The 16,534-nt window shown below is 44.0% G+C and overlaps 1 protein-coding gene across 1 annotated transcript; it reads right to left on the bottom strand.

Annotated features, from left to right (window-relative positions):
* Window positions 1-14,169: 14,169 nt before the first annotated feature.
* LOC128116309 (melanoma-associated antigen 10-like) lies at window positions 14,170-15,115 on the bottom strand. Its single transcript, XM_052747493.1, is given in 2 exon segments — window positions 14,170-14,832; window positions 14,834-15,115. Coding segments are annotated over 2 exon segments (945 nt in total).
* Between the last annotated feature and the right edge of the window lie 1,419 nt (window positions 15,116-16,534).

Raw genomic sequence — 16,534 nt, 5'->3', positions numbered from 1 at the left:
CTGGAGTTCCCATTTGGACAAGAGAGCTCCCATCTGGACAAGACAGAGAGTCTTCCTGAATCTGTCAGCTCTGTCTGAACCAAGTGTGATGATAAGACCAAGAACGAACCACAAGAAGATGGACAGACGTCAAAGCAGAAATACATACAACAAAATGAAGAGCAATACAGCATCACCAGAACCTAGCCCACCTCCAACATCTAGAACTGAACATCAAAAATTGGAAGAAGCAGAAGAAAACAGCCTTATGAATGACATCATGAAGAAGGTAGGGGCTTGTGTAGGGGAAAAGACAAAAAACAATGGGAAGAACGCTGTAAACAACTAGAGGAAAGGGCAAACAAATTAGAAGAAAACAATAAAGTCCTGGAAGAAAACAATAAAGTACTGAAAGAAAATCAAGAAAAAGCAATGAAACAAACGAAGGAAACAGTCCAAGACCTGAAAAGGGAAATGGAAAAAATGAAGAAGACACAAACAGAGGGAATGCTGGAAATAGAAAATCTGAGTAAACTATCGGGAACTTCAGAGGCAAGTATAACCAACAGAATTCAAGAGATGGAAGAGAGGATCTCTGGCGTTGAATATACAGTAGAAGAAATAGATTCATCAGTCAACGAAAACACTAAAGCCAACAAAGTCATGAACCAAAATGTCCAAGAAATTTGGGACACCATGAAAAGACCAAACCTACAAATAACAGGGGTAGAAGAAGGAGAAGAATACCAACTCAAAGGCATAGAAAATATACTCAACAAGATCATAGAAGAAAACTTTCCCAACTTAAAGAAGGAAATGCCTATGAAGATACAAGAAGCCTATAGAACACCAAACAGACTAGACCCCCCCAAAAAAGTCCCCTTGCCACATAATAATTAAACAACTAAACGTACAGAATAAAGAAAGAATATTAAGAGCAGCAAAGGAAAAAGGCCAAGTGACTTATAAAGGCAAACCCATCAGAATAACACCCGATTTCTCAATGGAGACTTTGAAAGCCAGAAGGACCTGGACAGATGTAATGCAGACACTAAGAGACCATGGATGCCAGCCTAGACTAGTACATCCAGCAAAACTTTCAGTCATCATAGATGGAGTGAACAAGACATTCCAAGACAAAGCCAGATTTAATCAATACTTATCCACAAACCCAGCCCTACAGAAAGCACTAGAAGGAAAATTCCAACCTAAGGAAGTCAGATCCACCCTCGAAAACACAGGCAATAGATAAAGCCACAGCAGAAAACCCCAAGGAGAAGAAGTACACACACATTACCACCAAAAAATAACGGGAATGAACAATCACTGGTCATTAATATCCCTCAATATCAATGGAATTAATTCACCTATAAAAAGACATAGGCTTACAGAATGGATACGAAAGCAGGACCCATCTTTCTGCTGCATACAAGAAACACATCTCAAATTCAAAGATAGACACTACCTAAAAATAAAAGGCTGGGAAAAGACTTTCCAATTAAACGGTCTTAAGAAACAAGCGGGTGTAGCCATCCTGATATCCAGCAAAATAGACTTCAAACTAAAATCAATCAAAAGAGATCAAGAAGGGCATTACATACTCATCACAGGAAAGATCCACCAAGATGAAGTTTCAATTCTGAACATTTATGCCCCAAACACAAGGGCACCCACATATGTAAAAGAAACATTACTAAAGCTTAAATCACATATGAAAATCCACACATTAATAGTGGGAGACCTCAACACCCCACTTTCACCACTGGACAGATCTCCCAAATCGAAACTTAACAGAGAAATAAAGGACTTAACTGATGTCATGACTCAAATGGACTAAACTGATATCTACAGAACATTCCATCCTAACAAAAAAGAATATACCTTCTTCTCAGCACCCCATGGAACCTTCTCTAAAATTGACCACATACATGGCCACAAAACAAACCTCAACAGATACAAAACAATTGGAATAACCTCCTGTGTTCTATCAGACCACCATGGTCTAAAGTTAGATTTCAACAACAACAAAAACTACAGAAAACCTACAATCTCATGGAAACTGAATAATACTCAACTGAATCACCAATGGGTTAAGGAAGAAATAAAGAAAGAAATTAAAGACTTCCTAGAGATCAACGAAAATGAAGACACCAAATACCCAAACTTATGGGACACTATGAAAGCAGTGCTAAGAGGGAAATTCATAGCACTAAATGCCCACATAAATAAGTTGGAGAAATCTCACACTAGTGACTTAACAGCACACCTGAAAGCTCTAGAACAAGAAGAAGCAAAGTCTCCCAGGAAAAATAGACGACAGGAAATTATCAAAGTGAGAGCTGAAATCAATAAAATAGAAACAAAGAGAACAATACAAAAAATTAATGAAACAAAGAGTTGGTTCTTTGAGAAAATCAACAAGATAGACAAGCCCTTATCCATACTAACCAAAAGACACAGAGAGAGCATCCAAATCAACAAAATCAGAAATGAAAAGGGCGACATAACAACAGACATTGAGGAAATCCAGAGAATCATCAGGTCATACTTCAAAAACCTCTACTCCACAAAACTGGAAAACCTGAAAGAAATGTATAACTTTCTGGATAGGTACCACATACCAAAGTTAAATCAATACCAGATAAACTATTTAAATAGTCCAATAACCCCTAAGGAAATAGAAACAGTCATTAAAAGTCTCCCAACCAAAAAAAGCCCAGGACCAGTTGGTTTCAGCACAGAATTCTACCAGATCTTCAAAGAAGAGTTAATACCAATACTCTCTAAATTGTTCCACACAATAGAAACAGAAGGAACATTACCAAACTCCTTCTATGAGGCTACAATTACCCTGATTCCTAAACCAAACAAGGACACAACAAAGAAAGAGAACTACAGACCGATCTCCCTCATGAACATTGATGCAAAAATACTCAATAAAATACTGGCAAGCAGATTCCAAGAACACATCAAAACAATTATCCACCATGATCAAGTAGGCTTCATTCCAGGGATGCAAGGGTGGTTCAACATACAAAAGTCTATCAATGTAATACACCATATAAACAAACTCAAAGAAAAAGACCACATGATCATCTCACTAGATGCAGAAAAGGTATTTGACAAAATCCAACACCCCTTCATGATAAAGGTCTTGGAGCGATCAGGAATACAGGGAACATACCTAAACATAATAAAGGCAATTTACAGCAAGCCAACAGCCAACATCACAGTAAATGGAGAGAAACTCAAAGCAATCCCACTAAAATCAGGAACGAGGCAAGGCTGTCCGCTCTCCCCATACTTATTCAATATAGTACTTGAAGTTCTAGCCAGAGCAATAAGACAACATAAGGAGATTAAGGGGATACAAATTGGAAAGGAAGAAGTCAAGCTTTCGCTATTTGCAGATGACATGATAGTATAATTGAGTGACCCCAAAGATTCCACCAAGGAACTGATACAGCTTATAAACACCTTCAGCAACATAGCAGGATACAAGATCAACTCAAAAAAAATCAGTAGCCCTCCTATATACAATGGACAAAGAAGCTGAGAAGGAAATCAGCGATACATCACCCTTTACAATAGCCACAAATGACATAAAATACCTTGGGGTAACACTAACCAAGCAAGTGAAGGACCTATATGACAAGAACTTTAAATCCCTGAAAAAAGAAATTGAAGAAGATGTCAGAAAATGGAAAGATCTCCCATACTCATGGATAGGCAGGACTAACCTAGTAAAAATGGCAATCTTACCAAAAGCAATCTACAGATTCAATGCAATCCCCATCAAAATACCAACACAATTCTTCATAGACCTGGAAAGAATAATACTCAACTTCATATGGAAAAACAAAAAACCCAGGATAGCCAAAAGAATCCTGTACAATAACACAACCTCTGGAGGCATCACGATCCCTGACTTCAAGCTCTACTATAGAGCTACAGTAATAAAAACAGCTTGGTACTGGCATAAAAACCGACATGTGGACCAATGGAATTGAATTGAAGACCCTGACATTAATCCGCACACCTATGAACATATAATTTTTGACAAAGAAGCCAAAAGTGCACAATGGAAAAAAGAAAGCATCTTCAACAAATGGTGCTGGCATAACTGGATATCAACATGTAGAAGGCTGCAAAAAGATCCATATCTATCACCGTGCACAAAACTTAAGTCCAAGTGGATCAAGGACCTCAACATAAATCCAGCTACTCTGAACCTGCTAGAAGAGAAAGTAGGAAGTAGTCTTGAACGCGTTGGCATAGGAGATCACTTCCTAAATAGAACACCGGTAGCACAGACACTGAGAGAAACAATCAATCAATGGGACCTTTTGAAACTGAGAAGCTTCTGTAGAGCAAAGGATACAGTCAACAAGGCAAAGCGACCGCCTACAGATTGGGAAAAGGTCTTCACCAACCCCACATCTGACAGAGGACTGATATCCAGAATATATAAGGAACTCAAGAAATTAGACATCATAATGCCCAACAGTCCAATTAAGAAATGGGCTATAGAACTAAACAGAGAATTCTCAACAGAGGAAACTCAAATGGCCGAAAGACATTTAAGGAATTGCTCAACATCCCTAATCATCAGGGGAATGCAAATCAAAACAACTCTGAGATACCACCTTACACCTGTCAGAATGGCTAAGATCAAAAACACTGAAGACACCTTATGCTGGAGAGGATGTGGAGCTAGGGGAACTCTCCTCCACTGCTGGTGGGAATGCAAGCTTGTACAACCACTTTGGAAATCAATATGGCGCTTTCTTAGAAAATTGGGAATCCATCTCCCCCAAGATCCAGCTATACCACTCTTGGGCATATACCCAAGGAATGCTCAATCATACCACAAAAGCACTTGTTCAGCTATGTTCATATCAGCATTGTTTGTAATAGCCAGAACATGGAAACAACCTAGATGCCCTTCAACTGAAGAATGGATAAACAAAATGTGGTACATATACACAATGGAATACTACTCAGCAGAGAAAAACAATGACGTCATGAGGTTTGCAGACAAATGGATGGATCTAGAAAAAATCATCCTGAGTGAGGTAACCCAGACTCAGAAAGACAAACATGGTATGTACTCACTCATAGGAGGATACTAGATGTGGAACAAGGATGACTGGACTGCTACTCACATCACCAGGGAGGCTACCTGGAAAACAGGCCCCCAAGAAAGACATGGGGATCGCCCAATGACTGAGAAATGGAAGAGATCTACATGAACAGCCTGGACATGAGTGGGGGTAATGAAGGGCAAGGGTCGAGGGAAAGAGAGCTTGGGGGAGCGGGAGATCCCAGCTGGATCAACAACAGAGAGGGAGAACAAGGAATAGGAGACCATGGTAAATGAAGACCACTTGAGAATAGGAAGAAGCAAAGTGCTAGAGAGGCCCACAGAAATCCACAAAGATACCCCCACAACAGACTGCTGGCAATGGTCGAGAGACAGCCCGAACTGACCTACTCTGGTGATGGGATGGCCAAACACCCTAATTTGTCGTGCTAGAAACCCCATCCAAAGACTGAGGGATCTGGATGCAGAGATCCATGGCTAGGCCCCAGTGGAGCTCTGGGAGTCCAATTAGCGAGAAAGAGGAGGGTTTATATGAGTGAGAATTGTTGAGACCAAGGTTGGATAAAGCACAGGGACAAATAGCCAAATGAATGGAAACACATGAACTATGAACCAATGGCTGAGGGGTCCCCAACTGGATCAGGCCCTCTGAATGGGTGAGACAGTTGATTGGCTTGATCTGTCTGGGAGGCATCCAGGCAGTGGGACCGGGTCCTGTGCTCATTGCATGAGTTGGCTGTTTGAAACCTGGGGCCTATGCAGGGTCACTTGGCTTGGCCTGGGAGGAGAGGACTGGACCTGCCTGGACTGAGTCTATCAGGTTGATCTCAGTCCTCGGGGGAGGCTTTGCCCTGGAGGAGGTGGGAATGGGGGGTGGGCTGGGGGGAAGGTGAGGGGGCGGGACCGGGAGAACAAGGGAATCCATGGCTGATATGTAGAACTGAATTGTATTGCAAAATAAAAAAAAAAAAGAATATAAGCTTGCAAGAAATATCTAAGGAAGTCTTAAGACATGTAGTAATAAGCTTGTAAGAAGTAAAGATACTAGTTGTAAATGTAAGTTTAATTAAGAAATAAGTATATAAGACGTAATAAGAAATATATTTGCTAAAGTAGTTCTATAGTTCCCTTAAAGAGTATAAATATGTAGATGCACATGTTATATGTGAGTTTGTGAAAGTGTAAATATTGAGTGTGAATCTATGCTTAATGTATATGGTAAAGGAATCTGAGACACAGAAGATAGTGTCCTAGTAGACTGCAAAGTAGGCAGTCTGAATGATTTCAAAAGGCGGTGGTGGCGCACGCCTTTAATCCCAGCACTTGGGAGGCAGAGCCAGGCGGATCTCTGTGAGTTCGAGGCCAGCCTGGGCTACCAAGTGAGTTCCAGGACAGGCGCAAAGCTACACAGAGAAACCCTGTCTCGGAAAAAAAAAAAAAAAAAAAAAAAAAAAAGCTCCAGAAGCCGCTAAGAAGCTAAGAATGGCAGATGTCAGAACCAGCACAACAAGGCATCCGCAGCTGAGATCCATGGAAAATCAATGAAACACAGGAAAAACCTGAACGAACAGCAAAAAATGGTGCAGTTTAAAATATTACTGTAACTAGCCAGGCGGTGGTGGCGCACGCCTTTAATCCCAGCACTCGGGAGGCAGAGGCAGGCGAATCTCTGTGAGTTCGAGGCCAGCCTGGGCTACCAAGTGAGTTCCAGGAGAGGCGCAAAGCTACACAGAGAAACCCTGTCTCGAAAAACGAAAAAAAAAAAAAAAAAAAAATTACTGTAACTAAAAAGGTCTCTGGCTTGAGAATAAAAGTTGCAGAGATGCTTGTTTGAACTAAAATTGTTAACTGCAAAAAGATTTTAGTTATGGATTTCTTCATATTTGGAAGGCTAGTGCCAGAATTTATCATTGGAATTTTGGGTCTTAAGAAATGAAATGAACAATAGAGATTTAATTGCAATGGGACAATTTTGAGTTTACTTATAGTAATGACCTAGGAACTGTTGTCTGGAATTCGGTTAAAAATGGAACTGTTTAAATGAAGAAATTTATTGTTTCTACCTAGAGTCAAGATGTGTATGCTTATATGCTTTATTAACTGGTGATTCATGAATTGTTTTGTGGAACTGTTTATGTAAAAATGGAATTACTTATGGAACTGGTTTTGTTTTACAAATGGAACTGTTTAAACAGAAGTTTGGGTTTTATAACTAGGCTTGAGATTTTGCTTAAAAAAATTATAAAAGGGAGAATTAATATTCCTTAGTCTATTTAATTTAAAACATATTTTCTTTGAGTGGATTAATGTCATGTTTTGTTAGTAAGAAATGCAAATGGGGTATACTAAGAGACTACTTTTAAAGTGTGTAAAGAGTTTTATTAAGGAACTGCTTTTGGATGTTTTGCTAAAAGTTTTCAAAGTATTAATGGTTAGATTGAGAATATTGCTTTTCAATATGGGTTTGTAGGAATTGTATAAGTTTGGGTTTTTTTCTAACTAGGTTTGAGATTTTGTTTAAAAAAATATAAAGAAAAGGAGGAGTTATGAGTGAATTAAGGTTGAATGTATGTTTGAAGAAATTATGTTTAACCTATTGGTATTAATTCACCCTGGTTTTGTGGAGTTAAGGAAATACTTAAGTTTGATGTGAATACATCAAAGTTTTTCCTATGTTCTGTTAGCAAGAAAATTCAAATTGAGTTAAAGTTGTAAGATGGAGAAAATTGTTAACTACATATAGCACCATATATGCTAATTCAAATGGTTCTGTTAAGAGTTTGCTTTGAGCTGTAAGATTGAGAGAATTGTGACTATGCATAGCAATATTTATGTTAACCTGTTAATGATGAAACTAAGGGATTCTTTAAGTCTGTAGTCGCCTTAAGAGTTTTTGGTTTAGAAAGGGCTTGAGGCAGCTAAGACTGCTGTAGTCATCTTGGACCTAATTCAAAAGAAAAGGCCATCTTTATCATCCTCTACTCCCATATTGGGAGGTGTAACAGCTATGGAGATTACTGTAATCCATTAATAGTTATTTTTTATATATTAAGAAAGGGGGACCTGTGGGAGCCCGTTCTCGGGTTCCTCGTGGCTTTACCCAGCAGGTCCGCATAGAGGATGATTAGACCACGGGCCTGAGTGCAGGTGTCTGGGATGGTCTGCACTTGGCTGTGCTGGGGGAGGAGGTCTTTTGCTCCACCCCTTGGCGTCTCTATAAAAACCCTGGGGCAGAGACAGTCGAGGCCGTTGGAAAAGGTTCCAGGCCCTCTCGAGGTTATCCTTTATTTTCTATCTGTTTATCTCCGCAAGATTCTCCACAATAAATCCTTCTATCTAATATTTCCTGCTGCTCACACTCAAGAAAACTCTGGGGAGCTGTGGGGTTGGTGGGTAAATGCCCCACACATATCCTCCTGTCCCATGCTGCTACTTGGAGACAGCGTGGCCTCCTCACAGCAAAAGGGGGATCTATATCTAACTCAGGACAAACAGTGGCCATGCTGGAGGCTTCCCACCTCCCCAAGGCTATAAGGAATTATCCACTGCCAGTCTCATCAGACTGATAGCTCCATCATCTCTAAGGGAAACCACAGGGCTGACCAGGCAGCCAGGACAGCGTCCCTCTGTCCCTCCGGGGCCAAGTCTCACCCCACCCACTACAGGGAATCCATACAGTGCAGCTCACACCCTCACAGGGAATCCCTGACACTAGGCAAATTCTGTCCTATCTACACCAGCTCTTTCACCCTAATAGTCTTGCTCTGTCTCAATTGGTAAAAGCCCACCTGCCCCCCAGCTCTGAGGACTTACAGTTCTTAAGAACTATTACTGCCTCTTGTGAGATCTGCCAAAAAACAGACCTCAATACCAAGTACAGGAGTCAACCTTTTCCCACCCACCAGGTTAGAGGTTCCCTTCCTGGGACTGGCTGGCAGCTCAATTTTACCCATTTGCCCACCATCAGGAAAATTAAATATCTTCTCTTGATGGTGGACTCATTTTCAAATTGGGTGGAGGCATATCCTGTTTCTAATAAGTGGGCTCAGACAGTTGCAGACGTCCTTCTCTGAGAAATTATTCCTCGGTTTGGGATTCCTGCCTCCCTTCAGTCTGACAATGGTCCAGAGTTCACCTCCAAGGTTTCCCCCACACTAGCTAAGGCTCTTAGCATTCCTTGGCATTTTCATATCCCATATCGTCCTCAATCCTCAGGAAAGGTGGAGCGCACCAACCGGTCTTTAATATCTATTCTTACTAAGATGTCACAGGAACTTCACCTCGACAGGGTAAGACTATTGCCTCTAGCTCTTTCAGGCTCAAGGCTCTTCCTAAAAAGCCTCTTTCAATTTCTCCATTTGAACTAATGTATGGAAGGCCGGTTCTAACACCAGGTCTTCTATCCAACCCTCCAACTGTTCCAGATAGCCTGTTAACTCCCCTGCTATGTCACCTAAGGTCTATCCTGTGGAACTTCGCAGACCATTCCTTACCTCAGTCATGTGACAATCCTTGCCCACCTCCAATCCACATTGGGGACCAGGTTCTTCTTTCCCCTCCAGGCCAGCACTCTTCACCCCTTTCCCCTAAGTGGCAGGGACTGTTCAAGGTAATTCTTGTGACTCCTACAGCTGCTAAACTCGAGGGCTTTCCTCACTGGGTCCATCTGTCTCATCTGAAACCTTTTATCTCACCTCTATCCCGGAAAAATCTCTCGTCATACACAGTGACACAGACAGGCCCTGCTCTCTCAAGTTCCAGAGGACACCAGGATCCACTGCCTTGTCACCAATTCCAGAGGAATGAGGTATCACACCATAAGCTCTTCCTTTCCTTATTAACTACTCAGCTAATTGTTATAGTACCACCAGAGAGCCGGAGGCAAAGGACCATCAGCTGTATCCAGGCGGTAAGGAAAAAAAAAACAGTAATAATCAAAAGGTATTTACACCCCCAGACCCAAAAGTGTCTGGGCTCTGCAAAAACAGACTCTAATATAACAGTCTACCACTGTTGAATGCTCTCATCAATTGGTCCCCTGTGTCTCCTAAATGCTAAACTAATAAAGGAAACAGGTGCCTTAAATAATCTACCTCTAATAAAGCTTGTCTCAGGTAAAAAATAAGCAGAGTACTAAACACTACAATGGTCAGTAATTTTCTCATGGCTGCTGCTTAATATGTTCAAATTTTTTTCCAAGCTCCAGAAACCATCTTAAGCCCATCTGGACAGGTTGGATCTACTTCAGATAAGTGCCAAACCCAATCTTTCCTGGTCTGGGAACACTCCAAAGAAAATAAAAATAATAATGATTCTTTTTTTCCTAAGCTTTTTCTGTCTCACCAGTATCCTGTCAGACAAAGAGTTCCAAGCCAGAAAAGATGGACAACTCCAGGGCAGCAGACAACAGCCCACCATCCCAGGACACCTGTCTACTTCAGAATCTCCCTCCCCCAAGAGTCAACCGATGCCCACCAAGTCAGCTGGAAGCAGTTTTCGGGAGAAAGGACACCCCATACCCACTCATCCGCCATCTTTTATAAAAAAAAAAAAAAAAAAAAAAGAGTCTGGAATGATAGGAATTCCAGCCACGCCCCCATGGTCAATGCATGCCCCGATGGGACACTTAGTCATTTCAGGTTCATACATCCTATGTAACCCTTGCGCTGTGTGGTCACATAATAGCGCATGGCATGACCACATGATCTATGTGCATGCATGGAGTAGCCACGTGCACCTGTGTGTGCATGCTCGGGTGACCCCCCACCCCCGCCATACTCCTTCCCTCACGTGTCCTTTCAACAGGCCTGATCACACCTGTCCTTTCTCGATTCCTCAATAAAACTTTTTTTTTTTTTTTTTTTTTTTTTTTTTTTTTTTGGTTTTTCAAGACAAGGTTTCTCTGTGTAGCTTTGCGCCTTTCCTGGAACTCACTCTATAGCCCAGGTTGACCTCGAACTCAGAGATCCGCCTGCCTCTGCCTCCCGAGTGCTGGGATTAAAGGCGTGCACCACCACTGCCCGGCAATAAAACAATTGTTAATGGATTCTGTCGTGTTTCATGACTTTTCCTCACAGGGTAAGAGCACCGCTAAAAACCATCACAGGCCACCCACAGCGACTGACCTGACAGGAAGGGGTGGTCACACACAGTGAACATTCACAAGCCTGCCAGAGAGACTGAGGCATCTTCCCACTGTGGCTCCAGGAAAAACGTTTGTTTTGCCCTTCTGTGCATCTGTGGTCTCCTTCTGTGGCTCTGCTTAGCACATCATGCTGGCAGCTGGCTCCAGCCCCCTCAGGTCTGTCCAGCAGGTTCTGGGCTGCAGCCAGTTTGCCCTTTCATGAGAGTCAAGCCTCATGCCTGAGAGACTGTGGTTGCTAGGAAGCTGTGTCTGACTCCATGTCTGGAACTTTTCTCAGCTTTCTTGGGCCCTATGCTTGGATATTCAAGCCCCCACGTTAGGTGCCGAATGTTGTTTCATTGCTAGGCCTCGGCCAGAGCTTCGGGGCAGTAGCTGAAACTGCAGTAGATGAAGACATTTGAAGAACCAGGAAAAGCCCTGTCTTTGTCAGAGGTATGGCCTTGGTCTGGTAGGGGTGAGAACTGCCCGGGTTACAGGTACGTGCAGACTCCTGGCCTCCTCTCAGGCCTGCCATTTGTTAGGCGGGAATCAGGAACATTCCTAATGCTGGGAGACTCAGGGTTCCTCACCTAGTTAATGGGCTTCCTATAAGCATGGCTGGAATATGTGTCCTGCATGTAAAAGCCCTGGGGTGCAAGTGCCTTGAGTGAGGAGAACTACAGTGAAAGGTATGACACAAGATAGTTAAGGAGCCAGAATGATATTTCATAAATAAACTTCACTAAATCCTCCCACTCATTGGACACACATTTCAAATCTGGGTTGCAACTGCACTGACGATAACTGAACTAAAATGCAATCTTATGGCTGGGGAGATGGATCAGATGATAGAAGTGGTAGCTGCTCATGCCTGAGGATCTCGTTTATTTCCCTGCAACCTGCATACATAGTGGGATGCAGCAGGGTGCACCTGTAATCCTAGCACTACTTTGGTGAGATGGGAGGAGAGGCAGGATGGGCCAGAATCTCGTAGACAAGCCAGCCTGGACTATACACTTCAGCAGCAGAAACAGGGGAGATCCTGCCATTACAAGGTGGAAGGAAGAACCAACTTGATGTATGTCCTCTGGCATCCACGCCAGCACTGAGGCATGCATGCATCCACCCTCACACTCATGTATACTTAGACAAATGATTTTTTTTTTTTTTTTACTTAAACTTGGCTGGGGCTAGAGCTTTTACTAGGCACTTGCTGCTCTTGCAGAGGACAAAGGTTCAGTTTACAGCACTCACATGGAGACTTGCAACCACCTGTAACTCTGGTTCCATGAAATCTGGTACTCTTTTCTGTCCTCTGGGGACACCTGGGTCATGTGTGGTACATGCACACGTAACATGCAGGCACAACACTAATGCACATTACAAGCATTTAAAGTTTCTTGGCAGTCAGCTCTGTCTCTCCTGACTAGGGATGCAGAGAGGCCCTGCCTAGGAGTTCTAGGTCTCACATGCCCATAATTCTACCACAAGGTTCAGGAATCCCTTGCAGAGGGTGGGGGTAAACCATGCCCTACATGTGCTGTGTTCATCTGTAACTCTTAGCACCAGGACAATGATTCCTCTCTGTACATTTTGGCTTTGTGTTTTGAGGTGATGAGGATACAACCTCCCTAACTGTATGTGTTATCCAAGTGTCCAATCACTGAGTGACATCTGCTATGGGATGTTCTGTATGCTGTGAATGTGTTGCTGTGAATGTGTTGCTCTGATTGGTTGATAAATAAAATACTGATTGGCCAGTAGCCAGGCATGAAGTATAGGCAGGATAAGAAACAAGGAGAATTCTGGGAAGAAGAAGGCTGAGTCAGGAGACGCCAGCGAGCCACCCAAGGAGCAACATGCAATGGGACACAGGTAAAGCCACGGAACATGTGGCGATACATAGATTAATAGTTATGGGCTAATTTAAGATATAAGAGCTAGCTAGCAAAAGGCTTGAGCCATGGCCATGCAGTTATAATTAATATAAGCCTCTGTGTGTTTACTTGGGGGACATGAGTGGGAGAGATTTGTCCCCACCGCCAGCAGGCTGGAACACAGGAAAACTTCAGCTACAGACACCCCAGCCTGAGTGCTCCATGCCAAGTCCACCAGCAACAGCAACAGATAAGAGCAGTTTTCACTTCTCTCAGCCCCAGGTCACTTACACCTCCCAAGGGTCTGGTCCTGGCTAATTATTCTGAGACCCATACCTGCCTTGGCTTATACCACTGACATGGAATTGCTCACCCTAGGGGACCTCTCTGCAGACCTCCTGTACTTACATGTGTGATCTAAAGAGAATTCTCACTTTCTTCCTGACAAGGTTGTTGCTGTTGAACTTGACCTTTTCACAGAAATGGGTAGATCAGCCTTTTCTTACATCTCGCTGCTAACACAGGTCCTTTCACAGAGCAGGTGCTCGCCCTGTGAAGGTTTGGGGAAGAGACTGCATTCACCTTACTTTAGGTTTCATTTTCACTAGTTAACCAAAATAGGAGACTAAAACTAGTAAGACAATCAAGAATAATTTTATTTCATTTTTTTCATGAAAATGACAAGTTCTTTCCCATTGCCTGGGTAATTCCAATTAGAATGCCACAGTATCTTGAGACATATCACAAATAAGATATGTCATTCTCAACTGTTTACAAAATGATAAAACTCTCCTAAAGTGGATCAACAACAATAGGTCCATTACAAATTACATTCATATACTGAAAACATCTCCAGCTAATGAACCTTGCAGTAAAAGTATCAACATTTTGAAATACCAAGAATGCCCAAGTCACCCAGTGAGAACAGGAAGAAAATGGTTCACACCCTCCTCCCACCAGCACTCCAATGAGGGTACACTCCTTAGATCTCTGACTATGCCTGACCTGATGTTGGTTGAAAACTGCCAGTGAACTAGAATGTGTGGTGGTCAGGGCAGTGGTATTATTTGTTGGGCGACTCTGGCCTACGTTCTCTCTATCTCATCTCTCAAGGCCTCTGCATGACTGAAGGGGTAGGATCTGGGATCCTGCTTAACAACGCTGGCAAAAAACCTCAGCACTTTCATCTTGGTGGTTTCGGCATGAGCCCTTGGGCCCCACAAGAACTCATGACTTGGAGGATCGCTGTCTGGCACCTGCCTGTACTCCAGGTACCCTTCCTGCACAAAATGCTCAGTGATGAGTCTCCTTGGCTCCCCATAAATGAAATGCTCCCTCCTGGCATAGAGCCCCATGTTATTCAATATTTGCCACAACACCTCCTCACTGACACAGTTGTCCTTTATGAAGATGATGCACAACATGACTATTACCAGGCCTGTTTTGGGTATGCCTGGGAAACCATGCTGCATCCCATCATAGGTGATCCCTAGAGCATAGACAAGAGAGTAGGAGTGGACACGGGGGTTCCTTTCTATTATGTCAAGGCCAAACATCAGTCTCATGCAGTCAGAGGCCTTAGTGAAGATCACAGGGTACTGTGCCTCATAATCTCTGACGACCATATGCAGAATTTCTGCCCTAGTTGTCAGTTGCTTCCTCCTGTACTTGAGGAGCAGGAAGAGAACCAAATCAACTACCTTTCTATTGAGTGCATCCTGCGGGGGGGGGGGGGGGGGGGGGGGGGACGGACTCGGGGTGAGCCACTTCCTTAGCTTGGTTGTGAGAGGCCTCAGCAGGTGGTGCCCCTGCAATGGAGCCCATGGTAGTGGGAGGAGAGGAAGCTCTCTGAGCACTCTGGAGAGAACTGAGCGTTCTTCCAACAGACGCAGCCCCTGAGATGGTGGCATTGGCCTCTGCCTCCCCCACCTCAGCTATGGGGACCTGGGCACACTCCAGGCCCCTTGCCTCCCTGTGGGACCGAGTGCTGTCAGGAAGGTTGAAGCTCTGGCTGTTCTCAGTAGGATCCATGCTGAGTGTCCTTAGGAACACAGGCAGGACGCGGTGCAGATCACACACAGAGATGAAGACTCACAGGCCTGGGTGAGACAGAGAGAGGGTGAGTGGACTCTGACAGCTATTCTTGGGCATAGCTCTCAAAAAGCGCCTGTCAGAGGATTTTGCCTGGGGAGTGCTCTGTGGCCAAAGGACTCTGGTAGTGCATGTGCCACTGAGAGGCTCAAAGAAGGAGAGGCCCGGCTCCCCGGGTGTATGCCTCTTCTTGTGTGAGGTAAAGTCTCAGAACAAGTTTCTGTGTCTCTGAGAGGTTCCAGAAGACAGTGAGGGCACCTCACACCTCCTGGCACCTGTTCAGGAGGCACTGAAAGAGCTAGCTCAGTTCAGTGTGGTTCATTTGGGCTAGAACAGTACAGCAGCCCAATTCTCACCTCGATGAAGGGCTAGTTCGAAGAGCTTCCCTTCTCCTGCCTCCCCCACCTCAGCTATGGGGACCTGGGCACCCTCCAGGCCCCTTGCCTCCCTATGGGACCGAGTGCTGTCAGGAAGGTTGAAGCTCTGGATCCCTGGGTCCAAGGTCTTTAAGGCAGGAGACTATTTCTGTGAGAAAGAAAGAATAGGAGAGGGGAAGGAATCCACCCAAAGTGCCTCCGTTTTCCCACAGCCCTCAGGAAGGCAGGTAGGTAGCCAGGTCTCTGCTTTTGGCTGATGGGACTCTCTCAACTCTCACCAGGAATCCTCACAGACCCCAGCCTCCTTCTGAAGACCCAGGTTAAGGTGCTCTTAGCAGGCCCTTCAGTTCCCTTAGACTACTGCCTGGAATCAGGGCAGGGGACTCAGCCCTGCAGCCCTGCCCTGGAACGTTTGTGACACAGTGCTTCAGGGAAGTCTTTTGTGGGGCAGCTGTCTTGTGCTCTGGAATGGAGTCTCCTTCACTCACCCCCTGGGATCCTTTCCTGGAACTTCCCAGGTGTCTACTTAACCAAGAACTGTGCTCAAAGTCTCCCACTCTGGTGAAGTTCCACACCTGGCAGTCCTGTAACCTCTCAGCAGACAGGAGACAGTGGCACACCCCATCAACCCCTGTAGGGGAACTGCAGTGTTGGCCACGTGTCCTGGGTATTGAGAGCCGCTGGTAGCGAAAGTCCATGAGAGTATACAGCAGTGACTAAAAATAGAGTTCAGAAAGTCAACCTATCAGAACTAAGGGTTCTGTTAGAGGAAACCATCACACAAGGCGTTATGGAATAACTGCCTTTTGAATGAACTGGCTGTCTCTTGTTGTAACTTCTTGTGCAATAACAGCTATGATTCTCCCCATCCATTTACCGTGCATCTCCATGTTACGTGTACATGTAATCTCACGATCGCATCTCAATCTTGGGCACAACTTTCCCTGTACATTTGGGGTGATTGGATAACTGTCCCCAGCTG

Source organism: Peromyscus californicus, unplaced genomic scaffold (assembly GCF_007827085.1).
Source record: "Peromyscus californicus insignis strain IS unplaced genomic scaffold, ASM782708v3 Scaffold_10__1_contigs__length_136768540, whole genome shotgun sequence".
Lineage (NCBI taxonomy): Eukaryota > Metazoa > Chordata > Mammalia > Rodentia > Cricetidae > Peromyscus > Peromyscus californicus.
This window is presented reverse-complemented; position numbering and strand designations above follow the sequence as displayed.